We start from the raw sequence: 23,322 nt of genomic DNA, 5'->3' as shown, positions 1-23,322 counted from the left end.
CAGTCCAAAAACAGAAAAGAAAGAGGCAGTAAAATGAGGGGACAATATACGTTTTATAGCTAGAAAACTGCAGATCAGTTAAGCCGCACAGAACAGAAATATGCAGCAGCCCTGAACCTTTAAAAACTGTTAAAAACAGCTTTATGTACCAGTACTTGGCAAATGTTTGTATTTAAAATATGAAAAGCGAGCATCTCCACTTGGATTAAACACTCTCCATTCATGTGAACTTTAAGACTTGTAAACCTTCTCGAAAATCCCAGTTTTAGCCCTGCAGTGGGCCCCAAGAGAATATGTTGCCTAGGGATTATAAATACCATACCATAGCCCCCAACTGTCAGACTTTTCTTCTCTTGTCATGACAGTTAAAGTCTACGCCCACGGGTAGTGGGTTGGTTAAGCTTGTTTAAAGTTATTTTAACCCGTCTTGAATTTATTGTATTCAGGTTTTGGGTTTTTTTTTAAAACTTTCTGTATACCAATTTTTTTATGCTTGAAGCAAAATCATATATTTTGATTCATGTCAGTGTGGGTTGGGTTTCCATGTATGTTCACTGGTGGATTTGGGCCTGTAAGTGGCTTTAAAGGGTATCGTAGTGCCCCAAGGTAATGGCTGGTAAAGATAAATTGTCACTATTATCATGACAGTGAGCAAAACTACACAGAGGGCTGATAAGAAATGTCAGTGAGAAGAGCTCGTATGTTTTGGTATTGTGGGAGAAGGGAGGTTCTCTCCTTGCCATAAGGAAATTTGTCAAGTTGGACTTCTGACAACTCCTGTGTCAACTGATTTTTCAGGTGGAATCTATAGATCTTTTTCAAAGTTCTCTGCTTTTAAGGGATATTGACTTATAATCTGTTCCAACAGCAGGTGTCTCTTTAAATAAGTCATCTCTTTCTCATCAAAACCAAGGTTGAGAAATCCCTTGAAGTGTGTTTAAAAAAGTCTCAAAGAACAGCCTTTTTTACAGACATTGATTCCAGTTCTTTTCCAGTAATCGTTCTGCTTCTCAAAATGACCAAGAGGCCATGCTTAATTTGTAATGAAAGAGGTGCACAGCTAACATGGCTTGTGGCAACTCAGATAGTTTCTGCAATCTGAGTTGCCACAAGCCATATTAGCTGTGCACAATTTTTAAATTGAAAATAAAATTTGGATGGGCTTTCCCATTATAAACAAATAAAGGTAAATACTTTGGCCATTTTTGTTTCATTATTTTTCATAGAAGAACCACTTTAGATTGTAAGTTCTTTGGAGCAGGGACTGTTTTTACTGTGTGTGTACAGTGCCTAGCACTATGGGTCCCAGCTCTCTGTTCACCTCTCAGTATCGATAATAAAATGATTGATTAATTAACGTCACTTAAAAACCTGGTCTTTCCATACAGCCTTTGCATGATAACTGACTACGAATTGAAAAAGTTCATTTAAAAAATTCGAGTCAGGAGGTTGAAGGTATAAAAAGCATCATGAAGCCTCGTTTCACCTATGCTTCATCTGTGTTCTGTGTACTTGTGATCTGTATGTATGCACAGTATTATGTGTGGATTGTATTGTCTGTTCTATTTAGAATGTAAGGTCATTGAAGAAGTGTGTATTTTTTCCCTGTACATTGCCAAGCATGTTGTTCAAGCTATGATGATGATGGTAATAATAATAATTAATAATAATAAATAATAATGTCTCAGCACTCTATAACCAGTAAATTGGTGGTTGATTTTAATAAGCAAACAGCATGTGCAATCAATATCAAAATTTAAATATTTGATTTTCCAATAAGCAAAAGACAAACTTTGTATATCAGTCACAACAAGAAGTGAATTTTCCATGATAGCTAGGAAAACCGTACCACAATAAACTTAGAGATCTTGCCAAATTTCTATTCCATTTCTAAAACAAGAGCTATAAAAACATCAGGAAACTCCATCACAGAAAATTCTATTGTAATGATATTTGAGTCTTGGCATGGTAAACAAAATTATATACTGATTTAGAAACCCTAGAAGTTTTCTGGTGCATGCGAGACCTCATGGCATTAAACTTCTCTTTTATGGGGAAAAAAATCCAGATTATTTTCTAAATTGCTATTAATTATTTGTAGTGTGGTAACACCCAGAGGCCAAGATACCATTGTGCTGGGTATATATGTCAGAGACAGTCCCTGCCCCCGAGATCCTACAGTCGAATGTAATTTTGATTATATAATAATTAGATACAATTATGAAATTAAGATTTTAATGTGATTTAGAAACCAAGGATGCTTGCATCCATGTTCCCACTATAAGAAAAATCTCACCTATTTTAGGGAATGTGTTCTTTTCATTGTAAAGTTGAACGCACAAGTGCCATCAAACATTAAGCTCATTGCATGCTGTTACCAAAGAAACTTCATATGCATAATCTCTTTTGGAGACACTGGAAAGGCAGTTGGTCTTAGAATGGGGTTAACCTCTCCAGAGAACAGGATCAAATTCTCCAGGTTTCCTGCTGAGAGGACTGAAGTGCTGTGTTCCTGCTGATGTAAAAGGTCTCACTTTTCCCAGAGATTGAAAGTCAGGCCAAGCTGTATGCTTGACTGCAAAGGTGACATCTTCAAATCCCTAGATCATTTGGTTGTTGTAGAATAACCCAAGTTTTAGGATCATAGATATGGAAACAGGTAAGTTGTAGCTCAGTCTGTTTGTTTTCTCTTGAGAGAGAATCCACTGCCCTGTCAGGTTTGGAATTGCTGGATTTTCCCACCGTTGCTAAGTCTCAGAGCAAGCAAGGAGGTCTGCCTTTTTTCTCCCCCAGAGTAGCACACTTTATAGATGCATTTGGTGAAGTGTATTGACATCATTCCCCAATAGTCTTCCACACTCAGAGGCAGAGATTTTCTCAACAGTCCTCTTCCATGATTTTATTTGCCATCTCCTTTTCTCTGCAAGAAGAAACGTGGGTTTATGGTCGTCTAGCTCTTAGCCCAGCACATGGTTCCTCTAGACTACAGGGCATTTTTGGGGAGGGTCTCTCTCTGCAAAGAGTCTGCACAGTGCTGACCTTCTTTGTGTTGCATGCAACACCACACCAGTCCATAAAATCCAGAAGAAAGTACAACTATTGGGCTTTGGAGCTGATTCTCAATACTTGGCATTAGATTTCAAAAGGAGCAGTCCAGGGATATAAATGAATATTGTCCGCAGTTTTTTTTTTTCTCTCTCTCTCTCTGGAAAAAAAACAGTTTTATTATTGCATTTTTAAAACAAGTTGGGGAGTGGAGGGGACTGTATGTCAGATACCCCTTTGGCCAGACCACCCCAAATTCTGTCCAGAGCCTTGAGCTGATATATCCGTTTTTACACTGCTTGGATTAAGAGTGTGATTTTTAGTGCAGTTTAAGAATTTGGCTTTAAACAGAAATACAGTTGCACCCTTAACTGCGGTGCTTCTACGTGCCATCCCATAATATTGTGTTATTCCAGGTTAACCAAAGTGTAATTGTCTGTAGAAGGAAGCCCCTTTCACAGAACTCTAATGTCCATCGAAGCACTATATATTTAACACCAGCCCCATTCTCATTGTCTCTGGCTCCTTCCTCTCTCCCCATACCCCAAAATGCCAGGATGTTGATGTCAGCTGGATGCAACATAAGGCCATTCTTCTACCCATCCACCCCCATACAAATGCAAAAAGTTCATAAAGTTAAACAAAAGAATAAACAGTGGCATGTATTTTCCAATCAAGTTGAGTGAGTGAGTGAATGGATGGACGGATGAATGAATGAATGGAACATAAACAAAGAAAAGTACCTTAATGAAATGAAAATGAAAAAAAGTGAAAAAAATCAAAGTATGAGAAAATTCAGTAAAAATAAAATGGTTTAAGTGTGATGGGTCTGTGTTGTGGGGATTTACACTGATACTGTGTGAAAATTAGCAGCTTCTGTTAAATAACACATGCATTTGTGGCTATGAGATTCTGGTGCAGTCTCTTACTTGAGATGGAGAAAGCCCCAGGGGAGATTATCAGAATAATTTTTTTAAATGTTAATATCCTTTCACAAAGGCACTGTGAGCTGTTTAAAAAAGAAAGAAAGAAAAGTGGTGTTTTTGCGGAAATGAAACCATTGCCAAAGAAACCATATGTCAGTGTAAAGAATTTAATTACTAAAATGTTTGTGCATGCTGCATAAAATGGATAAAAAGATGACAGCACTTTCAAAGATATTTCGTAAAGAGCTGCATTATATTTTTACAGTCCTCATAGCTATAACCCTCCCTGCCCAAAAGTGTGTGAAATGAGAAGTCAAAACTGTTGGTGAAAAGAGGACGGGTGAACCCCGAAGAATGGTAATTAAAATATGGCTGAGTGGTTTTACAGAGTGCTAAAAACGGGGGGTTAGATCTTTGCGTGTTTTCGACATACAGAGAATTATCATCTTGGAATGGTTTATTATCCTCTTCTGAACCCAAAATATTCTGTTTTGTTCCTTTAAAGGAAAACTCCACTGTTTTTCTCAAAGCTTCGTACTTAACTAGACTTGTTTAAAAAAATAGGCCATATTTTTTAGTTTAGAAGATGTGTAGTTAAAAAAGGATAATCTTAGGCCTGGTCTACACTTACCTGGCAATTCAGCAGCAGTTGACGTGAGTTATGCAAGCTGTCCCTCCCTTCTGCGCGGCGTCTTCACTGCAGCGTGTTCCCATCGACGCAGCGCTACGCCACTTGAGGGGGTAGTTTTACAGCATCGACTTCTGGATTGATTGATCAGGTCTTCACTGACTACTCAATCAATCCAGAAAGGTCAATCTGACGGCGGCAACTTTGCCACCGTCAGCATAGACGTATCCATATTGTATAGATGCTTATTTGATTGGAGCATTTTCCTACTAACAAGTAGGAAATGAGAAACATTCTCATTCTGCACTGAACTCAGTTGGGAGACCACCAGTTTTTAACACCAATTTAAGGTAAATTACATTTACCTGGAAGTCTTTAGTATAATGAAACTTGTTTTAAATTTAAATTAATATGTATTTCTGTATTTTATAGCCAACCCTTGTCCAAGAATTTCAGATCAGTGTGGATCACCTTCACACATCCTCACCTTGCCCCCCCAAGAAATGTATCCCCCCACTATCATATGGACAGGTGGATGGTCAAACTGTGAGCTGTAAACTACTAGGTCTGTCACTTCTCATCTGCTCCCAACTCCTGCCCAGCAGCTCTTAATCATCTCACCTCAACTGCCCTCTCCCTGATTCCTCTTGCCAAATGGCAGTCGGCCACCTCATCTTCCATTGCTCCTGCAGCAATGGGACTCTTAGGTCATGTCTATGCTACAAAATTATGTCGACCTAACTTACGTCGGCATACAGCCACTGCAGTTATAAAATTTCTTGTGTGTGTGGCTCCTTGTGTGAGCAGTGCGCGTCCTCACCAGGAGTGCTTGTCTCTATTGTATTGTCCACGTGGATCATTGTGGGATGGCCCCTGAAAGCCAGTAAGAGTCGACGTAAGTAATGCAGTGTCTGCACTAACAGTACACCGACCGTGACTCTATGCCGCTCGGGGAGGTGAGTCAGTGTAGGGATGCACTTATGTTGGCAGCAGCCAGATGAAAGTGAAGACGCTTCCACAGCTAGGTCAATGTAAGGCAGCCTATGTCGACCTAACTCTGTAGTGTAGACCAGGCCTGATGACTCTTACAAGTCAGCCACAGGTGCAATAAGGTTGCTAGCCTTGGGCAGGTGGCTTAGGCTGCTGGTCTGGGGCTGGAAATGGAAGTAGAGTAATACTCAGTATAGTACTCTGAGAATTTATCAGGGATTGGTAATTCGATTTAGCTTTCAGGGTGGGTGGTAGGCAATGTCTAGCGCTGAGGCCCATGCATCGGAATGGGAGAAAGAGTAGTAATGGGAGTGATTTGTGTCTGAAGAAACAGGGACAGGAGAGGGAGATCAGAGAACATGCTGGGGCTCAGGGGATAGAACACAGCTAATCTGTGTTTATCCAAAACTCATGGACACTGTCTAGCAGTAAATAAATATTTACAAATCAAGTAAATGTACATTTACTTGGCTTTGTTTTAATTATGTATTGAAACTTACTTGTTGTCTGTTGTCAGAGTCCATTGATTTTCTCATGATTTCATTGCAGAATGTGTTTCTTTCAGTCCTGTTTTCTTTTATTTCTTCCCTGCTAGCAGAAAAATGGCAGCTTTTATACAATGAGGTTAGACTCATCTACAGCCACCAAAAAAGTTTTGAAACTTCAAAAAATATTTCTTCAGCAAGAAATTTAAAATTTAGATATGTGGGAGTACATGTCAACCTATGAAATATTCGACGATTTGTTTAATGAATACCCCAGTCAGTAATGCCATATTCTGTGCAGGGTCACCAACAACAAACATCACAGCTCCATGAGTTGAAATTGCATTGAAATTGATTTAAAATCCATGTCCAAAAAAATAAGATTTTTCTACATGGATACAGAAGACAACCATTCATTTTTCTGTATGTAGCCTTTCTAGGTAATAAAACCAAAGCCCTCTGTTGTCTGTAATAAATTGGACCTCAACTCTGCAGTTTTTCAGTGTATCAGACTAGAAAATCTGCAGCAACTTAATTTAATAATGGGCAGTTTTACTGGACCAGCACAGTCAATACTCTCGTTTCTGTTTTAATTACTTTCTGCTGTCCACTCGGTTTCACTTTTCAATATGCCGTGGATTTTTGTATTAAGGTAGTACTGCATCTTTGAAATTGTCTAAGGGAAACGGGGTTTTGAGAGTTAGGTAGAGCAACTAGAGGCTACTAAAATAATCAGCTATGAAATACTTGACGATGTTGGTCCAGAACATGAAAAAGTTTCACACGTGCTGAACTTTTCCTGTGAATTGTACTGTAGCTTCAATGGGACTGCACATGATTGTTTGCAGAATTGGGACATTAAAAGCAATGACTGTTACCCACTGAGTTTCAGAATCAATGACCTATTGAGATATGAACAAGATAGTTTTTGTCCCTTGCAATTATTCTAGTTTGTCTAGAAATAAACTACACCGGTTCACACTTCTTGTTGTGTATTGATTTTATGTTTATCTTCACAGCCATAGGGGCTCATAATTTTTTACATGAAAACTTAGATTCTGGAGCACAGTTCGGCTGCAAGGTTTGGATTCCATGTTTAACTCTCAAATTCTACAGCTGTGGAAAACATGGGGTCACTGAGGACTTCGTGCTGCACTGTGTCCCTATGTTTAGTCAATGAGACTACTCATATGCCTAATATTAAGTATGTATTTGAGTACTTTGCTGGATTGAGGCCACAGTGTTCAGCACCTTCCAGGATTGATCCCATAATAAATGATTGCTCCCAATTTGTGAAACAATATTCACAAAACCTCTGGTCCTGAGAAGTGTGGGACATTCATCTGTGTATTCATATGCCTTTTGTGTAGGTGGATTTTAATTGTATAAAAATTTGTCTATATGCTCACTGATCAGAATATTGTAGTATGTACTGTATTCTGAAATATTACAGGTATGTTGAGCATATTAAATAATACTTCTAGATTTTTGCTGTTATTGTGACAATTTCTTCTAACATGCTACATTCAGTTCAGAATTCCCTCTTGTAACCAATGGTTCTGTTCCCTATAATTCATTAATACAGTTTTTATTAGATGAGACGGCTGAGTTTTTATGACAAAAATTTCTCCAGATCTGTATTTTGTTCATGATTGAGTTTCCGTGACAGACTCCTAAAAAATAAAAAAAAATTCTCAACAATATATACCTATTTTGTATACTTAGAGGCTGGCTTTTTTGATCAGTGCGTACTGTAGAGCCAAATAATCCTTTAGATGTAAACAAGCAGCTGCTATTGAAGAAAAGGGATGGGAGTCATGCACTAATATCTGGAGACAATTTCTGGTCCAGAAAACTTGACGTGGTCTAAAATAAGGTGGAGTGTATTAGAAGAGCTCAGACACGATGGCAATGAGGTCAGTATTAGAACTAGATAGTGATAAAATGTATTTGCACTCAAATGCCATCATTTACCTGTCTTTTTGACATTTAAAAAATAAATGGAAGGGGATCACCACCTTTAATTATCTGTGGACCGTTTGTATTTAGAGTTTTTGCTGTTAATAAATGCGGATTATTTTATTTATGAATTTTATAGGCAGGACTGGTAGCACCACCTATTATTGAGGTTGCCCTGCACTTCCCATTATAAGACCAAGTTTTCATTTTATTAAACTTTACTAAATATTAACCATTTTGGCTGAGATTTTCCATGCCAGGTGTCTGCCTCAGGCCTTTTTCTTTTTTTTAAAATACTTCAGTCAGAATGGTTCTGCTGTTTTAGAGAATGAGGCTAAGGAAAAATACGTTGTTTTGCTCATGTTAAAAAACTATTTGAAAGACACTGACACCCCATGCTTTGGAGTAAGAACTTCAAATGTGGCAGGGGTTTATCACCTTTGTGTCAGGGATATTCCTTTTGCTATCTTCATGAAAATCTGCCTGTATTTGACCAAGTTGTAAACCTCTGAAATATTGCTGTTCGCACATGCTCAGTAATGTCTTATTAGATTTTTAGCAGCTAAAATCTCCAAAGATTCTGTTTGCACTGGGCATGCCCTGCCCAGGGCTGAGCTGGATTTTCCATGCACTTGGAGGTCTGGGCTGCTGCAGGCTGGGCCAGCTGAAGATCCAGGAACTGGAACTGAGAGCAGGGAGACTGTTTCATCTGTGCACGAAATGAGGATGGTAACTCACAGGAAACCTGCCCACCACTTTCAGAAGACGAACCCGGGAGCTTAAATTCATAACTCTGCTACACATCAGAATACATGAACTGAGCAGAGCCACTGAATTTATGGCTTATCACAACAACCCACTCACCCCCTCTTTTTGTCCTATGACTGCAGGGATATTAACGGGCCACTCTGCGTTGAATGGTCCCTTACAATATCTTCTAACTGCTTATGCTAAGTCCAGGGGTTCTCAAACTGCAGTGTGGCCCGTCAGGGGGTCGTGAGGTATCCGCCCCCACACTCTCATCAGCAGAAGCTGGCCCAATAAAAGATATTCCCTCACCTATTATGTCTGTCTGAGATCCTAGAGGCCCATGTGGGTGACCATGGACTTTCTAAGCTTATGGCTCCCCGTGGGCCATGACATAATCAGCAGTGCAGTATTTCAGTGCCTCTGACAGTTACCTGATGGTGAGTTCATCCCTAGCTGATGGCTTGTTTAATAAAACACACATAACAAAGGCACGTGTTTATTTTAAGGTAGGTCAAATTTGGAGCCAGACAGAATGGGAGTGTCCCTTTGCTGCAACTGAAACTAGATTTTCCAATGATGTGCTTTTCAAAGCAGGTCTGGTCTGGTTTCCTCTCAGTGACTCCATGGAAATCACCTGTCATTGAATTTACAAAATAAATTTCAGTGCATTAATATATTTTACTGTATATTGGTTTTGCAGGAGAACATGAAGTGGCCTGGTCCATCAGTGACAAAGACCTAGAGGTAATATAGCCTAATAAATTATTCCAATTATTGTAGGTTGTTTTTAAAAGACGGCATATTCTTATTAATTAACCCCTTACTATAGACACACTGATCCCTCGTGAACGGTATATTTGGAAAACGTTTTTATATGTCATATATTTCTGTTTCTCGCTCTCTTCATTCTTGATTGGTAAGACTGGTTTACATGAAAGGAGGATGATTGCTTCTTAAGAGTTCATCTGCTCCTGATTTTCAGTTTGAAGTAATAATTTTTTCTTCACATCGTAATCATTTCTCACAGAAACCAACTGTGATGTCAGAAACCGAACATTATGATGTCAGATGTGGAGTAGGTAGAAAGAATAGATGAATTCTTAACAAATACAAAAATATTTTATTCACATAGATATCCTATATAAGCAGAAAGGGAAACAACAGAGCTAAAGATGTAACCAAAATTATTAATTTTTCTTAAAGATGTCCATGAGACATCATTAGCTCTCTGAAGCAGAACGGACTCCTTAATCTCTAGCTACACTTGTGTATCTTCTTTGCTTAACCCCTCTCCTATGCCCTTCCTGGAGGATCTGGAAGAAAGTTAATCCTAGTAGCCCCAGACTGTCTAAGAGCGTGGTACATAGACCTCTTGAGGAGTGAGGGTCCCTCTTACTCTGTCTCACTACCAGCTCCAGCATAAGGGCCAATAGGATTGTCCTGGAGTCTCCAGGAATAAAATATTAATTTAATTAAAGATGATGTCGTGATGAAAAATCCAGGAACACGTCCAACCAAAACTGTCAGCCTTATTCCATATGTAGGCACCTTCAATCTTTCAGCATGGCTTCAGACAGCTGCACCTGACCTAGTTCTTAGCCCAACAGCCTGGCCATTTTTAAGAAAACCCTGATGTTTACTGGTACTAAATAAGTCTTCTGGAGTAAGAGAATTATCAACTTCTGCTTCTGCGGAGATTACAGGTGACATCACAGTTGTTTTTTGCAGGTTCACTGTAATTTGTCATGGCGCAAATGCAGTTTTAATTGATCTCCCTGCAGCATTATATTTCTTCCTAAGGAATGTGTCTCCCCTTGATGTATGGTAACTTGCAGTTGTAATTAATGTTAGCTTCATGTGCAATTTAGGGAAAGGTACAATTCTTCCTGGAATGAGAGAGCCAATTGAGCCTCACTAAGATTATTGAAAGAAAATAAACCTTTTTAATTGTTTTATTTTAGTCTGAATAAAAAAAAAAGTCTGCCACTGGTTTAGCAGCTAATCATTTAGCCACATGTAGGACAAAGTTTCAGAGAATGGAGCTATCCACTTCGGAGCTAAATGGTTGACAAATGTACAAGTACAATATTAGATTTCAAACTGAATTTACCAGCAGTGACAGCTACAAATGTATAATTCAGCAAAGCTCTAAACCAAAAAAGGCCGAATAATAGATGCATCTTTTTTTCTTGTTCTTTCCCTAGGCACAGATTGGTAATTATGCACCCCTGAGGCACACCAACCGATACTATGCAACAGACAAAAATGTTACTTGCAGAAATTGTGATAAACGGGGTCATTTGTCCAAAAACTGTCCTACTCCAAAGGTAAATACAACATTTTAATGTATTGTATAGGCAGCCACTTGTTCTGTGGTTACTAGTTAGCATTCTTTTGGGTTTTCCTTTAAAACTCACCTATATGACAGAGTGGGAGTAGCTAGGGCTGGCCCACCACTCCCATATGGTCCAGATTGGGAGATAATTGATTGGGACCTGGTGATTAACCAATAGTTAACAAGGGGCTCCAGCTCATCAGCTGACGACTCACATGGGAGAGAAGCGGGGCTGGGAGCACAGGCAAAGAGGCTCAGGATCTCAGAAAGGTGAGACCTCTCTCCCCCACTCCAAGTCTGTGCCCGGGTGGTACAGTGACATTCAGGAAAAGCCTTGTGGTGGGGCGACGTCAAGCTGCATAAAACACTGTAATGAAAGTGCAGTGTGGAGAAAAGGAACTGAAGTAAAGAGAAACAGTCTATAGGAAATGAAGGAAGGAACAGTATCGAGACATAGCACCTGTTGCCCTGGCAGATAATTGTTTTAAAGATGATTTACCTCCCTTTGCCATCATACAAATACAAAATGAAATGTGATCTCAAAGCAGCTCAAATTTGAATAAAACAAACCGGGAACGTTTTTACCTGAAATATGCACCTACCTTTTTTTAAAAAAAAAAACACCTACTATGTAACTCTAGTGTGGACATGGCAGCAGTCTCTATTGAGCTTGACTTTACCGCTCCCAAGAGAAAAGATGGTAAAAGCTCTGAGGATTTTGCAAACCTTTTGAGACTGTTCCCTATTCCTAGTCTATGGATGTGTCTATGTAAAGCCAGTTTCTCAGTGACTCCTTCCCACCCAGTGGCCACTTGAGCCTCAAATGACAGACTCAGTCATTGAGGAAATTGGCTTTAAGTGGCCACAACCTCAGAATAGGCTTTCAGTAGTTTGATTTTATAACTCCATAAATGCACTAGTATGCCTACAAGTGAATCTCAAAAGTATGAACTTTCACTTTTATGGCATAGACAAAGAGAGGTGAACCATTAGAATCCATTGTGTTACTTACCACACAGCGTGCCACTAAGAGATGTGGCTTTTTCATTTTTTAAACGGTAAACCAACCTGATTTTACATCACCTCTTTCATCCACATTGTATCCCAAATTTGAGCATATGATGTTCATGTATGAAAAGTTTATCTCAAATCAAAATGTTCATTTCCCCTTAATGATGTTGTTGTTGTTGATTTGTTGAAAGCAGTACAAGTGTATGCAGTATTTCATGAAACTTGAGAAGAAACAAGGACCCAGTCTCAAGGAGCAGGAAGTACTGTATATGGAATTACAGCGTTAGCTTATATTTCTATTGTTGGTACATCATCACCAGAATTTCTCAATGAAACACGATAGTCTTACTGTCCCAACTGAGAATACATAATTATGAACATTATGACTTGTGTGGGTTTCCACTCATTTTGTTTCACCAGTTGCTGTTTTTTAAATACTTTAAACAGTTGAAATGTTTTTACCTGAGATCCTTCTTTCTGTATTTCTCCATAGAAAGTTCCCCCTTGTTGCCTCTGTTCAGAGAGAGGTCACCTACAAAATACCTGCCCAGGACGGTTTTGTTTAAACTGCTGTTTGCCTGGACACTGCTCTAGAGAGTGCCTTGAGAGAGCTTATTGGCATAAACATTGTAACCGCTGTGAGATGAAAGGTCATTACGCTGATGTGAGTATAATGTTTAGCAGTCGTTAGCCCATGTCCACTTTTGCCAATAAACCTTATGCATGTTAAAATTTGATGTTCTAACCAGCAGTATCTGTTTTTACCTTTCTATAAAGTAGTGTGTGTACATATATACATATATAAAAATATTTTCTAGTATCTGTCTACATAGCGTGATAGTCTCCATGAGGAGTGAGGCCAGAATTTAGCAAAATGTGATATTGTGAGCCGTGCTGTTTACTATGATGTGGTTCTGTGTTCCAGTTTAGTTTGTACATCAATTACTTGCTCAGGTAAATTTTTTTCTTCCTAAAATATATCTGTGCAGCAAGTGTGGTGAGAAATGTCCATGGAAGCATCAGTAAGCCCCATGGAAGGTGTATAAAGATACTGTATGTATTTCTTTCATACTCACCACTTTGGATATAAAGACTTGAAAATTGAATAAATGGGGCACAGATAGTTTTGTTGAGCTGGGTCTCATTTTAAAAACATAATTTTCAAAAAGATATGATAAAAATAAATAATAATGCAATAAGCAAGATATTTCAATTGAAGTCATAACAGGCATCAAGACAGGAATGCAAATGTATGTTTAATTTGTGTGTGTGTGAGTGTAGATGTATATATGTCATGCTTAATATATAATGACAGTTCTCCAGGCTTTTGTTCCATAGGCTGGTAGGAGTTTGGGGATACTGGAGAATCAGCACTTTCCCCTGATTAAGGAACGATGGTCTTGCACAATTCACTAGTGTCCCTGCTAGTTAATTAAAGACAGGTAGTGAGGGGCTCTCACTGGAATTTCATCCAGTTGTACTGAACCAGATGATGGAGGAAAATACATGGGTCCTCATCAGTGATGGTGGCTTCAAATGAGGGGACATCAGATGTCCCAAGTGCTCCAGCAGACAGCTTCCACCCACCAAAAGCCAGTAATTAGCAGTGTGTTGTTCTGATACTACTGCATATTCCTATGTTGTTATAAAAGCGTCAGTAGAAACTTAAGTTGGTTTATATCTTGGTTTGGTATGTACATTACCTTATACATTTCATATGACAAGTTATACTTGAGCCAGGAAAAAGGAAATAAGACATTTTTTCCCATGTAAATAGAGCTGAATATACATTTTTATCTAATGGTAAAATAGTAACTTTTAAAGGAAGAGGTTTAGAAACAGTTTATTTGAATGACTCAGCTTATGTTCTGCCTGCTTTTCAGTTGTGTATATATAATCCGTTCTTGTGTGCAAGTTTGGATTTCTGCCACAGTCACCTGTAAACTCTTCCATGAGATGTGAAAGAGGGAAGATGGTGACAAACGAGGTGAATTGTGTGCTTCTCCCCAGACAAGCATACCATATGTGTAGTGTAGGAGAGAAATTATAAAGAAACTGAACAGTCATTTTGTCTTCATAGTTCAAATGTTAAAAAAAAGTACAGCATAAGGAGAGAAGTATTTGTCTGAATGCTTTATCTTAATCCTCAAAACGTATCAGTAAGAGCTACACTAAATCCATCTTTCGGTGTTCTTCATTTTCACCACTGTCATTCAGAACTGCACTGTTGCTATGTAGAAGATCAGCACTACTCAGAATAGTTGGGATGTACAGTCTGATCAGAGTTACCAATCAACTTCTTCCTTCCATCTTAACAAAGAAAAGTTTTAGGGGTGACTTGATTATGGTCTGTAAGTACCTACAAGGGGAACAAATATTTAATAATGGGCTTTTCAGTCTAGTAGTGAAAGGTATAAGATGATGCAGTGGTTTGAAGTTGAAACCAACACATTCAGACTGGAAAAAGGCATACGTTTTTAACGGTGACAGTAATTAACCATTGGAACGACTTACAGAGGTTTGTGGTGCATTCTCTATAACTGACCATTTTTAAATCAGGTTTGAATGTTTTTATTAAACTTCATACCTCACCTCATAAAACATCATTTCTGATAACTTAACCAGCCTGTGTCTGTATCCAAAGTATCTCAAGCCGTTCCTCTTTCATCTTGCAGCTTTCTCTTGTCAAATGAGTATGTGAAAATGTCGTCCCGTCCCCCCCCCCCCCCCTTTCAACATAGTCACAGTCTAGATAAAGGGATTCTTTTAAAGAATGCACTATTCATTTTATCATCCTACCAGGCATTTGTCAGTATTAGGATCCATGTCAGACAGCAAAGCAGTGGAGTTTTTTTCCACATATTTTGTTGGTTGGCAAAAAAAAACCCACTATAAAAACCCAAACATATACACACTGCCATTTTGTGCAAATTTTTGAGGATATATACAACCTTAAATAAAAGTCAATTTATGGGATTGATAAGAAGTTTGCATTTTTTTAATAAGTGAAAGAAGTCAGAGTGTGGCTATATTAGCAGGTAAATCCTTACCCTACATTAAGTGTATTCATATCTTATACCTTGGACGTTTGTGGGAGTACACTGGGAGATGCAAACTGCTAGACAGATCAATTCAAAAGTTACAAGAATATTAAGGACCCATTCAAGAATGTCACTTGGGAAAAGCACATTTTCTGTACAGGCAACTAGTTGCTAGATGAGACCATTGCCTATTATATTACAGACGTGTAATAAAGCCAAATCGTGTGAATTTGAACACTTAACAGGTGAACTGTTTGGGGACCAAATTATTAGTTTTATAACTGGTCAAAGCAGGTTGTTGCAAGAAATGCACTTGAACTTTCAAAGAGCAGAGGATATTTGCAAGTTTATTGAAAATTGGCCTTCCTAAGTGAAAGTGTTAACAAATGGGGGGCGGAGGGGGGTCATTATAGGTGATTAGACCTATAAACCAAGACACACAGACAGTATACAAGTGTAAACAAATGGCAGAGACTAGACTTGTTTGCAAATAAACGTTACACAACCGCACCATGATGCAAATGTATACAGCACAAGGAGTGCAGTGTCATGCATGCAGTGAAAGCAACCATTTTGCAAGGGTTTATCTCTCTCAGCCCTAATTGCAAAAATATACAAAAGCAAAATATACTTAAGAACGTACCACTAGAAGACTAAGATCTGGTGGTAATGTAGAAACAGAGTTATGTATTGGACCTCTAACTATATATTCTAAGAGTTTCTACAACAAAACCATTTGACAATGGAAATAGTGAACAGAAAGTGAATTTCAAAATAGTAGAGCTGAGCACAGCATAATCGTGTCATGCGCATATTAAAAGATTAGTGACTGCTCAATGCTTGAATAGAAAAATAAGTTTGTTTCATATAGTGGACATGCTTACCAGAGATACAGTGAAAACTAGGAGCTGCAGTAACGATGTAATAACGCCTTGTAATTCACAGTGTGCTCTCCTTAAAAGGGACTTAAGGAGCATGGTAGATAACCAGCTGAACATGAGCTCCTATTGCATGGTGTAGCTAAAAATGCTAATAGACCCTGCATGTATAAACAGGGAAATTATAGTTGGAGCTGGTAGCCCCATCTGTTAAGGTTGCCTGATGCTTCCAATTACAAGACCCTGTTTTCTGTTGCTTATAACTTTGCCAAACTTCAATCATTTGGGCTGAAATTTTCCATGCCAAGTCTCTGGCTTAGGCCAAATATTTTTGGAAAATGTCAGCCAAAATGGTTCCCTAAAATGATTCTAGGGAAAAACGCATTGTTTTGCCCATGTTAAAAAAATTCTGGTTACCTTTTTTTCAAGACACCAGCAGCACCATTCTTCCTCAACAACTCTCAAGTAATATTTTAAGGGCTTTATGTAACATCAACAAAATGATCAATGTGTAGGTAGTATGCACAGTGCAGCCAAATAATCCAACTAAAATTCACTCCTTTGCTATTTTATTCTATAATTGTTGTGGCCACAAGCCCTTGAGCTGAAATGTTGCTGCTGATCTCAGCAGTGCTTTCTCTGTTGGAATTGTAACATTTGGGTTTCACCAGGGTATAAACGTCTGTACACATGGCTTCACTCAACCTTGCCATGGAAATCTCTCAGTAACAGAGTGATGAAGTAGATTTTAAAGTCTTCATTGGTGGTAGGAAGAAACAATTATAAATTATAAATCTGAGAGGTGTTTTCCTGCACGTGTTAAACAACTCTTTAATTTGATTCAAGCTCCTTTCTCTTTACAGTTTAAAAGGACTTTACAGAGAGTGAAAATAATAGAGGAAATGAGCTGATACAGTCACTATCCTGATATACTATCCTGTAATTTAGTATGAAGTTTTATGGTTGTCCAGTTAATGTGGTATACCATGGTATATGTTGGATGTAGAGAACTATGATTAAGTAAGGTTGCTGTGAAGCAAATCAGCAACATGTAGAAAAGTATCAATCATGCTGATCTGGATAGGGTAGCTGATGAGCTTCAGGTAGGAACTGCAGGTTACAGCTGCTTGGTATGGAGGCCTGTCTTTGATTTCAGGAGGCGTCCTGCATACGTATCTGAAGACGGAATTTGGCTCCAGGTTTGAAAGTACTTTGTTTTTCCTCAGTTAGTGCATCAGCCTTTATCATTATTTACATCCAAAATTCAATATACAACTTCCTCCTTTTGTTTCTTTAATGGAGAGTTAAAACACACATATTTTCCCATCTGAATGTTATGACCCCAGTATATTAAGATACTAGTTTAAAATAAATAGTCTTTTTTTACCTTGATACATATGTCCAAAAGTCATGTTACTACTAACGGGAGTTTGTTTTTATCTTGTGTGAAGTGTGGTAGTCTCATGGCAAATTGCCAATAATATTGGATCAGTTCCCAAGTATCATGAATTTATACTGTGATATACAACTATGAGTACTAAACAGGAGTACTTAAAATCTTTATGAAAGGTAGCTACTAAGCTGAATATTCCGGAATTCTGAATTTTTTATTTTAATTAAGCTCATTTTGACAGTTCAAAATAGCCACAACCTGGGAGACTTTTTTTTTTTAATCTCATACATTATAAAGTTAGACATAATTGCTTTTTAAATGTTCCTTCTTTGATGAAATATTTTGTCAGGTTTTACTCTAGAATGAATTGTTATGGCAAAAGTATAATCCCTCTGAAATAAAGAACCTTATCTCTGATGTCAGAAAAGTATTACTGTAGTAAACTTAAATTACACTAATTAAAATTTCAGGTTTCAGCTCTTTCTATTGTGCCAATATGCCCTCCTATTTCACCAGCACAATATAGACAGACATGTTGCTCTCTGTGTTAAATTTCATGAAAGGTTTTTTGGTACCAACAACAATGCCCCATTCTGAAGACTATGAGAAAACAGAGGGATGGAAATAGCCTGAATCTCTCCATGTGTCTTATCATGGCCCACCCAAATAAAAAGTCACTGAAAAGCTAAATATGCATTCAAACATCATTCTTAGATGCCTCAAACATTGTGATGCCCACATAATTATTTTTGCCTTCCAGAACTGCAATTACCATATATAATTACATTTAGCAAATTGTTCCATCGCATTAAGCTTTTTTTCTTCAAACTAAAGACAGCTTAAACACAATAATATGAAGAGAGATTGCAAGTTACGATGTAGCCATGCATAACTTCCAGCCTTACCCTACAGTTAAGGGATAGCGGAACAGGTTCATTTACAGTAAGAGCCAACTTTCACCCATTCTCCAAAATGTTTCTCACTGAATCCTCCCTCCCTTCTACTTCCCCTTGGCATGAAGAGGAGAGAGATCCCAGCATGGCTGTTATTCCATCTTCAGGAAACTTCTGTAGGTACCTCCTCCACTTGTTACTTTCCCATACAACTTAGCATTATCTCACTGTCCCTATGTCACACCACCATGTTGCTATTTGTGCAAACAGGACAGAAGTACCTGTCCGTGATGCTGCTTTGAGTATCCTTCCATCCCCTGAAGACTAGCTGCCATCACACTAAAGTTGGGAAGTCACTGGAGGATGCAAACTTGGAGACTGTCACAGCATCACCAGAGATTAGACCTGAAAGTTCAGCTAATGTTTTGGATGTTCAAATCATGCTCCAAAACTTTTAAGGTTCATCAATGCTAGTTGCTATAAATTTGTCCAGCTGCATTTCTGTTGCCCACTGATCTGTCATACAAGAAGATATGTATGTCTTCCAAATCTTTCTGGCTGTAGCAGGGCAAAAGCAGACTCAGGTAATCTCAGGAGGCTTCTTCACTGCTCAGATTCTTTTTTCATCTTCAAAATAACTAGAGAGTAGTCCACACAGAATAGGATTTTCTTCTCCCTAAAGACAGAATTCTCAGTCTCTCATTAAAATATTTAAGCCCTATACTTGAGCTCTACTGATGAAAAGCACTAAGACAGACCTGCATTGTAGTAGTAATATATTCTCATGTAAAGTACATCATCAGGAATGTCTGAACACGTGTTCGCGTTGATCTGTTTGCCAGTCAAAACTCTTATTTATATTCAACTTAATTAGATCAGAAAACATTTGTGCCTCAAGAATTTCACACAGTTCTCTTTGGCTATGTCTACACTGCTGGCGGCATCGCCGGATCGATTTTGCAGGTTTGATTGAGTGGCAGTGAAGACTCGCTCAATCAAACCCAGAAGTCAACTCTGTAAATCCACCCCGGCAAGAAGCACAGCATTGCATCAACGGGAGGGCATTTCCAGTCAGCGCAGCGCAGTGGAGATGCCGCGGTAAGTAGACACTAGGAAGTCGACGGGAAATATGCAAGTTACTGTACGTAGCTTGCGTATCTCCCGTTGACTGCCACCGAAATCCACGGCCAATATAGACCAGGCCTTAGTCTCAAGTCCGTAAGGCCAGAAGTCCACCTCAGTAATGTATGATAATCATACATGCATCAAATCTCCCTTCCCTCCCCTCCCCTCCCTTTGACTTTTAATAACTAACTCCATTCTCAAGAGATCAGAGTATTCCGATGCAACTTTTAAAGACAAATGACTGGTTTTCTCCTCAATCTTACTTACTATGCATTTGATACAAAGTCCACTGAAGTCAATGAAAAACTCCCATTGAGTTCAGTGGGCTTTGGATCAGGTCTCAAGTAGCAGTAAGCTACTTCTTTTAAGCTGTCAAATTTGCTAACACTTCCTTATCAAATTCCATCCATGCTAGATTAATGTTGGTCATGCTATTGAGGAAAAATCCATTCTTGGGACATCTTCCTGATTTTGACTGTTTAATGACAGAAGCTACCTGAAACTTCAGAGTTTAGATTTTGGAATACTTGAGATCACAGCTTCTCTACTTGTTAAGCTTTTCCAAATTAAAGAAGGTTTTAGTTTTTCAAGTAACATGCTCTGCCATTGGGTGCTGGCAATTCCTTTTGGAAGGCTAAATGATTGGGTTTTCCTAGCACCCTGATATCTGCCACCAACTGGTAGCTTTCTTTGAGAGGGATTATAGGGCCTTCTCCCTAGTCCCTTTCTTTATCCAACCATATCAAAGAAAAATGGTGTAATCATTTACAAAACGATGTAACCATTATTATCCCTATTCTCTGTCCACTCTGTCAGTCCTTACAGTGTGGTGGTACTTGTACCAACAGCATCTGAAGGCAGGCCACAACTTTTCTTCTGTATGGGGGTGTAGACCACCCCTCAGGAAAAGCTCTCCAGAATTATTCACCTGCAAACTTATACAGATGGCAGACTCCAGGCCTCCCTTTGTAGCAGAGCTTTTTACAGGATTTAAAACAAAAATGAACTAAATATCTCTTCTTTTTTCCCCCATTTCTTCTAAGTTGTTCTCCTCAAAAGTGCTGGACTCCAAAAATGTTTTCCTGTTCTGAGGAGGGTTTGAAGGGCAGCACCATCTCAATAAGAAGGCAGAAATCTTCAACACTTCTCACTGAAGGACATCTGATCTCACTGATCATGTCATGGAGATCAGCTTATGGAGGATAGGTCCATGAATGGCTATTAGCCAGACGGGCAGGGATTGCTGTTTTCCAGAAGCTGGGAATGGCGAATGGGTGGATCACTTGATAATTACCTGTTCTACATAGCAGAGGCTTTGAGAGGGCCAGCTCCTAAGTATGGTGCTGCTCACTCCAAGAAACTGCACACCACATCTGGTGAGATCTGCCAGGATGCTATGTGGTCCTCCACCCACACTTTCTCAAAGCACTCTAGAGCAAACATCCTCTCCCCTGCCGATGCAGCACTTGGTAGATGGGTGTTACAAAGTGTGATGCCCCAGAAACCTCTCCCTTTCCCTTCCAGTTTCTACATAAATAAATTGATTCATCCTTGCCTTCCCCCAAGGAATGATTAACTGTTTTCTTCATTGAACTTCAGACTGATGTGTAGGGAATGGGAAGAAAAATTCTCTTGTGTGAATTTTCCTTCTAAAATCTTCCATGTCAGTCAGTCTGGCCCTCCCTTGGAGGTTTGCATTATGTCCACAGGCATTTCTGGCTATTATTTGCTTGTTAAGTAATTTGAAAGGGAAGAGTGTGTTCATCTAGGAAATCCTTAAATTTCTTGTAAGATCTACTGCAAACAGTTTGAGTAGCGCTTCTTGTGACTGTTGCATAATTAGTTTCCAAAGCTGAACAACACCATCATTCTTGAGAGTCGTTCCTGCTGGATGATCCTAAACCCCCAGCCTCAGAGCCAATTGCTATGGAGGCAGGGAGCATCCCTCAGTGAAGATTTTTGCAGATGGAGGGTTCTGAAAAGAAAATTCACAAGTAAAGCACAATTTTTCCTTTTACAGATGAGGAAACTAGTCCACAGAAAGTCCGTGATGTGCTCAAGGTTGGTTCTTGAGTTAGCAGGGAATATAGATTCCTATCTCTTCACTGTTAGTCCCCTGCTCCAACTCTTTGGCCATGCTACCACCTCCAGTTTTGTATTGATTTCACATACGGTAGGTGTGTGTCTCACACACTATTTATTCAGCCGTTTTCCTCAAAAAGCAAAAGTATATGTAAATATATAACCGTAGCATAACTCTCTGATGTACTTTCTTCCCTTTGAGGCCTTTTCTGAAAGTTTAACTTATTGGAATTATACACATTTCAGGAGGAGATTTCTGTTAATGTCTTCATTATAATTTTTTGCGTGTCTGTCATTTTAAATAACTGTGCTGTAGAATAGCAACGGGCAAGTTATTTGTTTAACTACTGTATATCTATGGAATCAAGTATACCTGTGGGCATCCCGAAGACTAAGTTAATCTAAAGTGGCCGGAAAAAACAGAGAGTTTAGCTACTTGTGATGAGAGCCTTGCCTATTTGTTTTTTTCCTTTCCTGCTTCAGCTATATTATATAGCCTCAACCTTCTGTTTCTCATCCCTTTCTAAAGAGTCTCTTGAAAAACGCAGGGATTTCTATCCATTTTTCTGATTTCGCACCATTCCTCCTGTGGCACTCTTACTCTGTCCAGAAGTCACAAGTTTTCCCTTGAGTTGCTTTTTTTTTTTACTCCTGAGTAATTTTCTATCTAATCATAATCATAAATAAATATCACCAAGAGGCCTTTCAATCTCGGAGGTTAAATCGTCTCATTCTCTTTGTGGGATGTGAGTAGAGAACGGTCCGGTGAGGGGAAGAGCCTCTCTATCTTTTTATGTGAGAATTGCTAAAAAGTGCCTCTTCTTGTGCACTAATTATTATACAGCAGTCATGAATATGGCTCGTTTTATTAAATCTTTTGTTTTGCTGCGGCGACTTGTACCGGGGCAGCTTCTAACAGCAGCCGCTTTGACAAAGCACCAGAGGATTCTGTTAAAAAGTTGTGTTTAGTAATTGTAGTCGTTGTGTCAGACCATAACTGACTTGGAGCTGAAGGATTTTTGTGAGATGAGTAGCTGTGCCAGCAGGGACCCAAGTCTCTTGGGCCAGCCGCGCTCTCATTAAGATTTGCCGCTAGCCGTGGCGGTGTTCGGCAAGTATGTGACGTGCATTCTGTTATTGTATGCTTGGCTTGTCAGCCTGCAGCTTTCTGACACTCACTTATGTCACTCTTTATTCAGAGAGGAAGAAGCTTTTGATAATTTGACAAGACAAGCTCTTAAACGATCTAGGTCATGGCCTTCACTGTCTGTGATTGTGAACATATTTCCTGAAAGCCCTGTCACTCATCACAGCTACATTTTCTCCCGGGGAGCCATAGGCCTGTCCTGGTCTCTTGTCAGCTCATACATTTTGGTTATTCATAGACCAAATACAGTACTGTGGGTTTTTTTCTTCACTTTTGCAAATGCTAGCATGTTAGTAAGGCTAATCCTTTCTCCTGTGCTGTGTTCCCAGCAGGGCTGTGTTCAAGGGTTCTCTCTAGTACAAGGCAGACAACTGGCCAAGGGGAGCTGAAAAGGAGGAAAGGCCGCTTAGTGCTGTTTTTGTGTTTGTTCATTGTTGTGGAAATACGAGAACTGGTGGCAAGGGCCTTGTCTATTGAGCACTTGAGTCTTGGTCTGCTGTCAGGGGCTGTTTAAGATTGAGTGTTTTATTTTCTTTGATGTTCACATTTGAGAATAGGGAAGTGGGAATTAAACAACAGATGCATTAAGCCATTGTTCTCGTAAAACAATAATTAGCACCAGATAAAATTCAAT

General features: G+C 39.0%; 1 protein-coding gene across 2 annotated transcripts in view; it reads left to right on the top strand.

The window, feature by feature from the left end:
- The window catches only part of ZCCHC7 (zinc finger CCHC-type containing 7), a 148,276-nt gene that overhangs the window by 93,537 nt on the left and 31,417 nt on the right, over positions 1–23,322 (top strand). For both annotated transcript variants that reach the window (XM_067553358.1, XM_067553357.1), the window contains 3 exons: positions 9,484–9,527; positions 10,988–11,110; positions 12,623–12,793. In XM_067553358.1, coding sequence (XP_067409459.1) covers positions 9,484–9,527; positions 10,988–11,110; positions 12,623–12,793 — 338 coding nt within the window. The remainder of the gene's footprint in view (positions 1–9,483; positions 9,528–10,987; positions 11,111–12,622; positions 12,794–23,322) is intronic.

This window comes from Emydura macquarii, unplaced genomic scaffold, assembly GCF_026122565.2.
Source record: "Emydura macquarii macquarii isolate MOO-44397 ecotype Brisbane River unplaced genomic scaffold, CSIRO-AGI_Emac_v2 contig_1451, whole genome shotgun sequence".
In the NCBI taxonomy this organism is placed as follows: Eukaryota; Metazoa; Chordata; order Testudines; family Chelidae; genus Emydura; species Emydura macquarii.
This window is presented reverse-complemented; position numbering and strand designations above follow the sequence as displayed.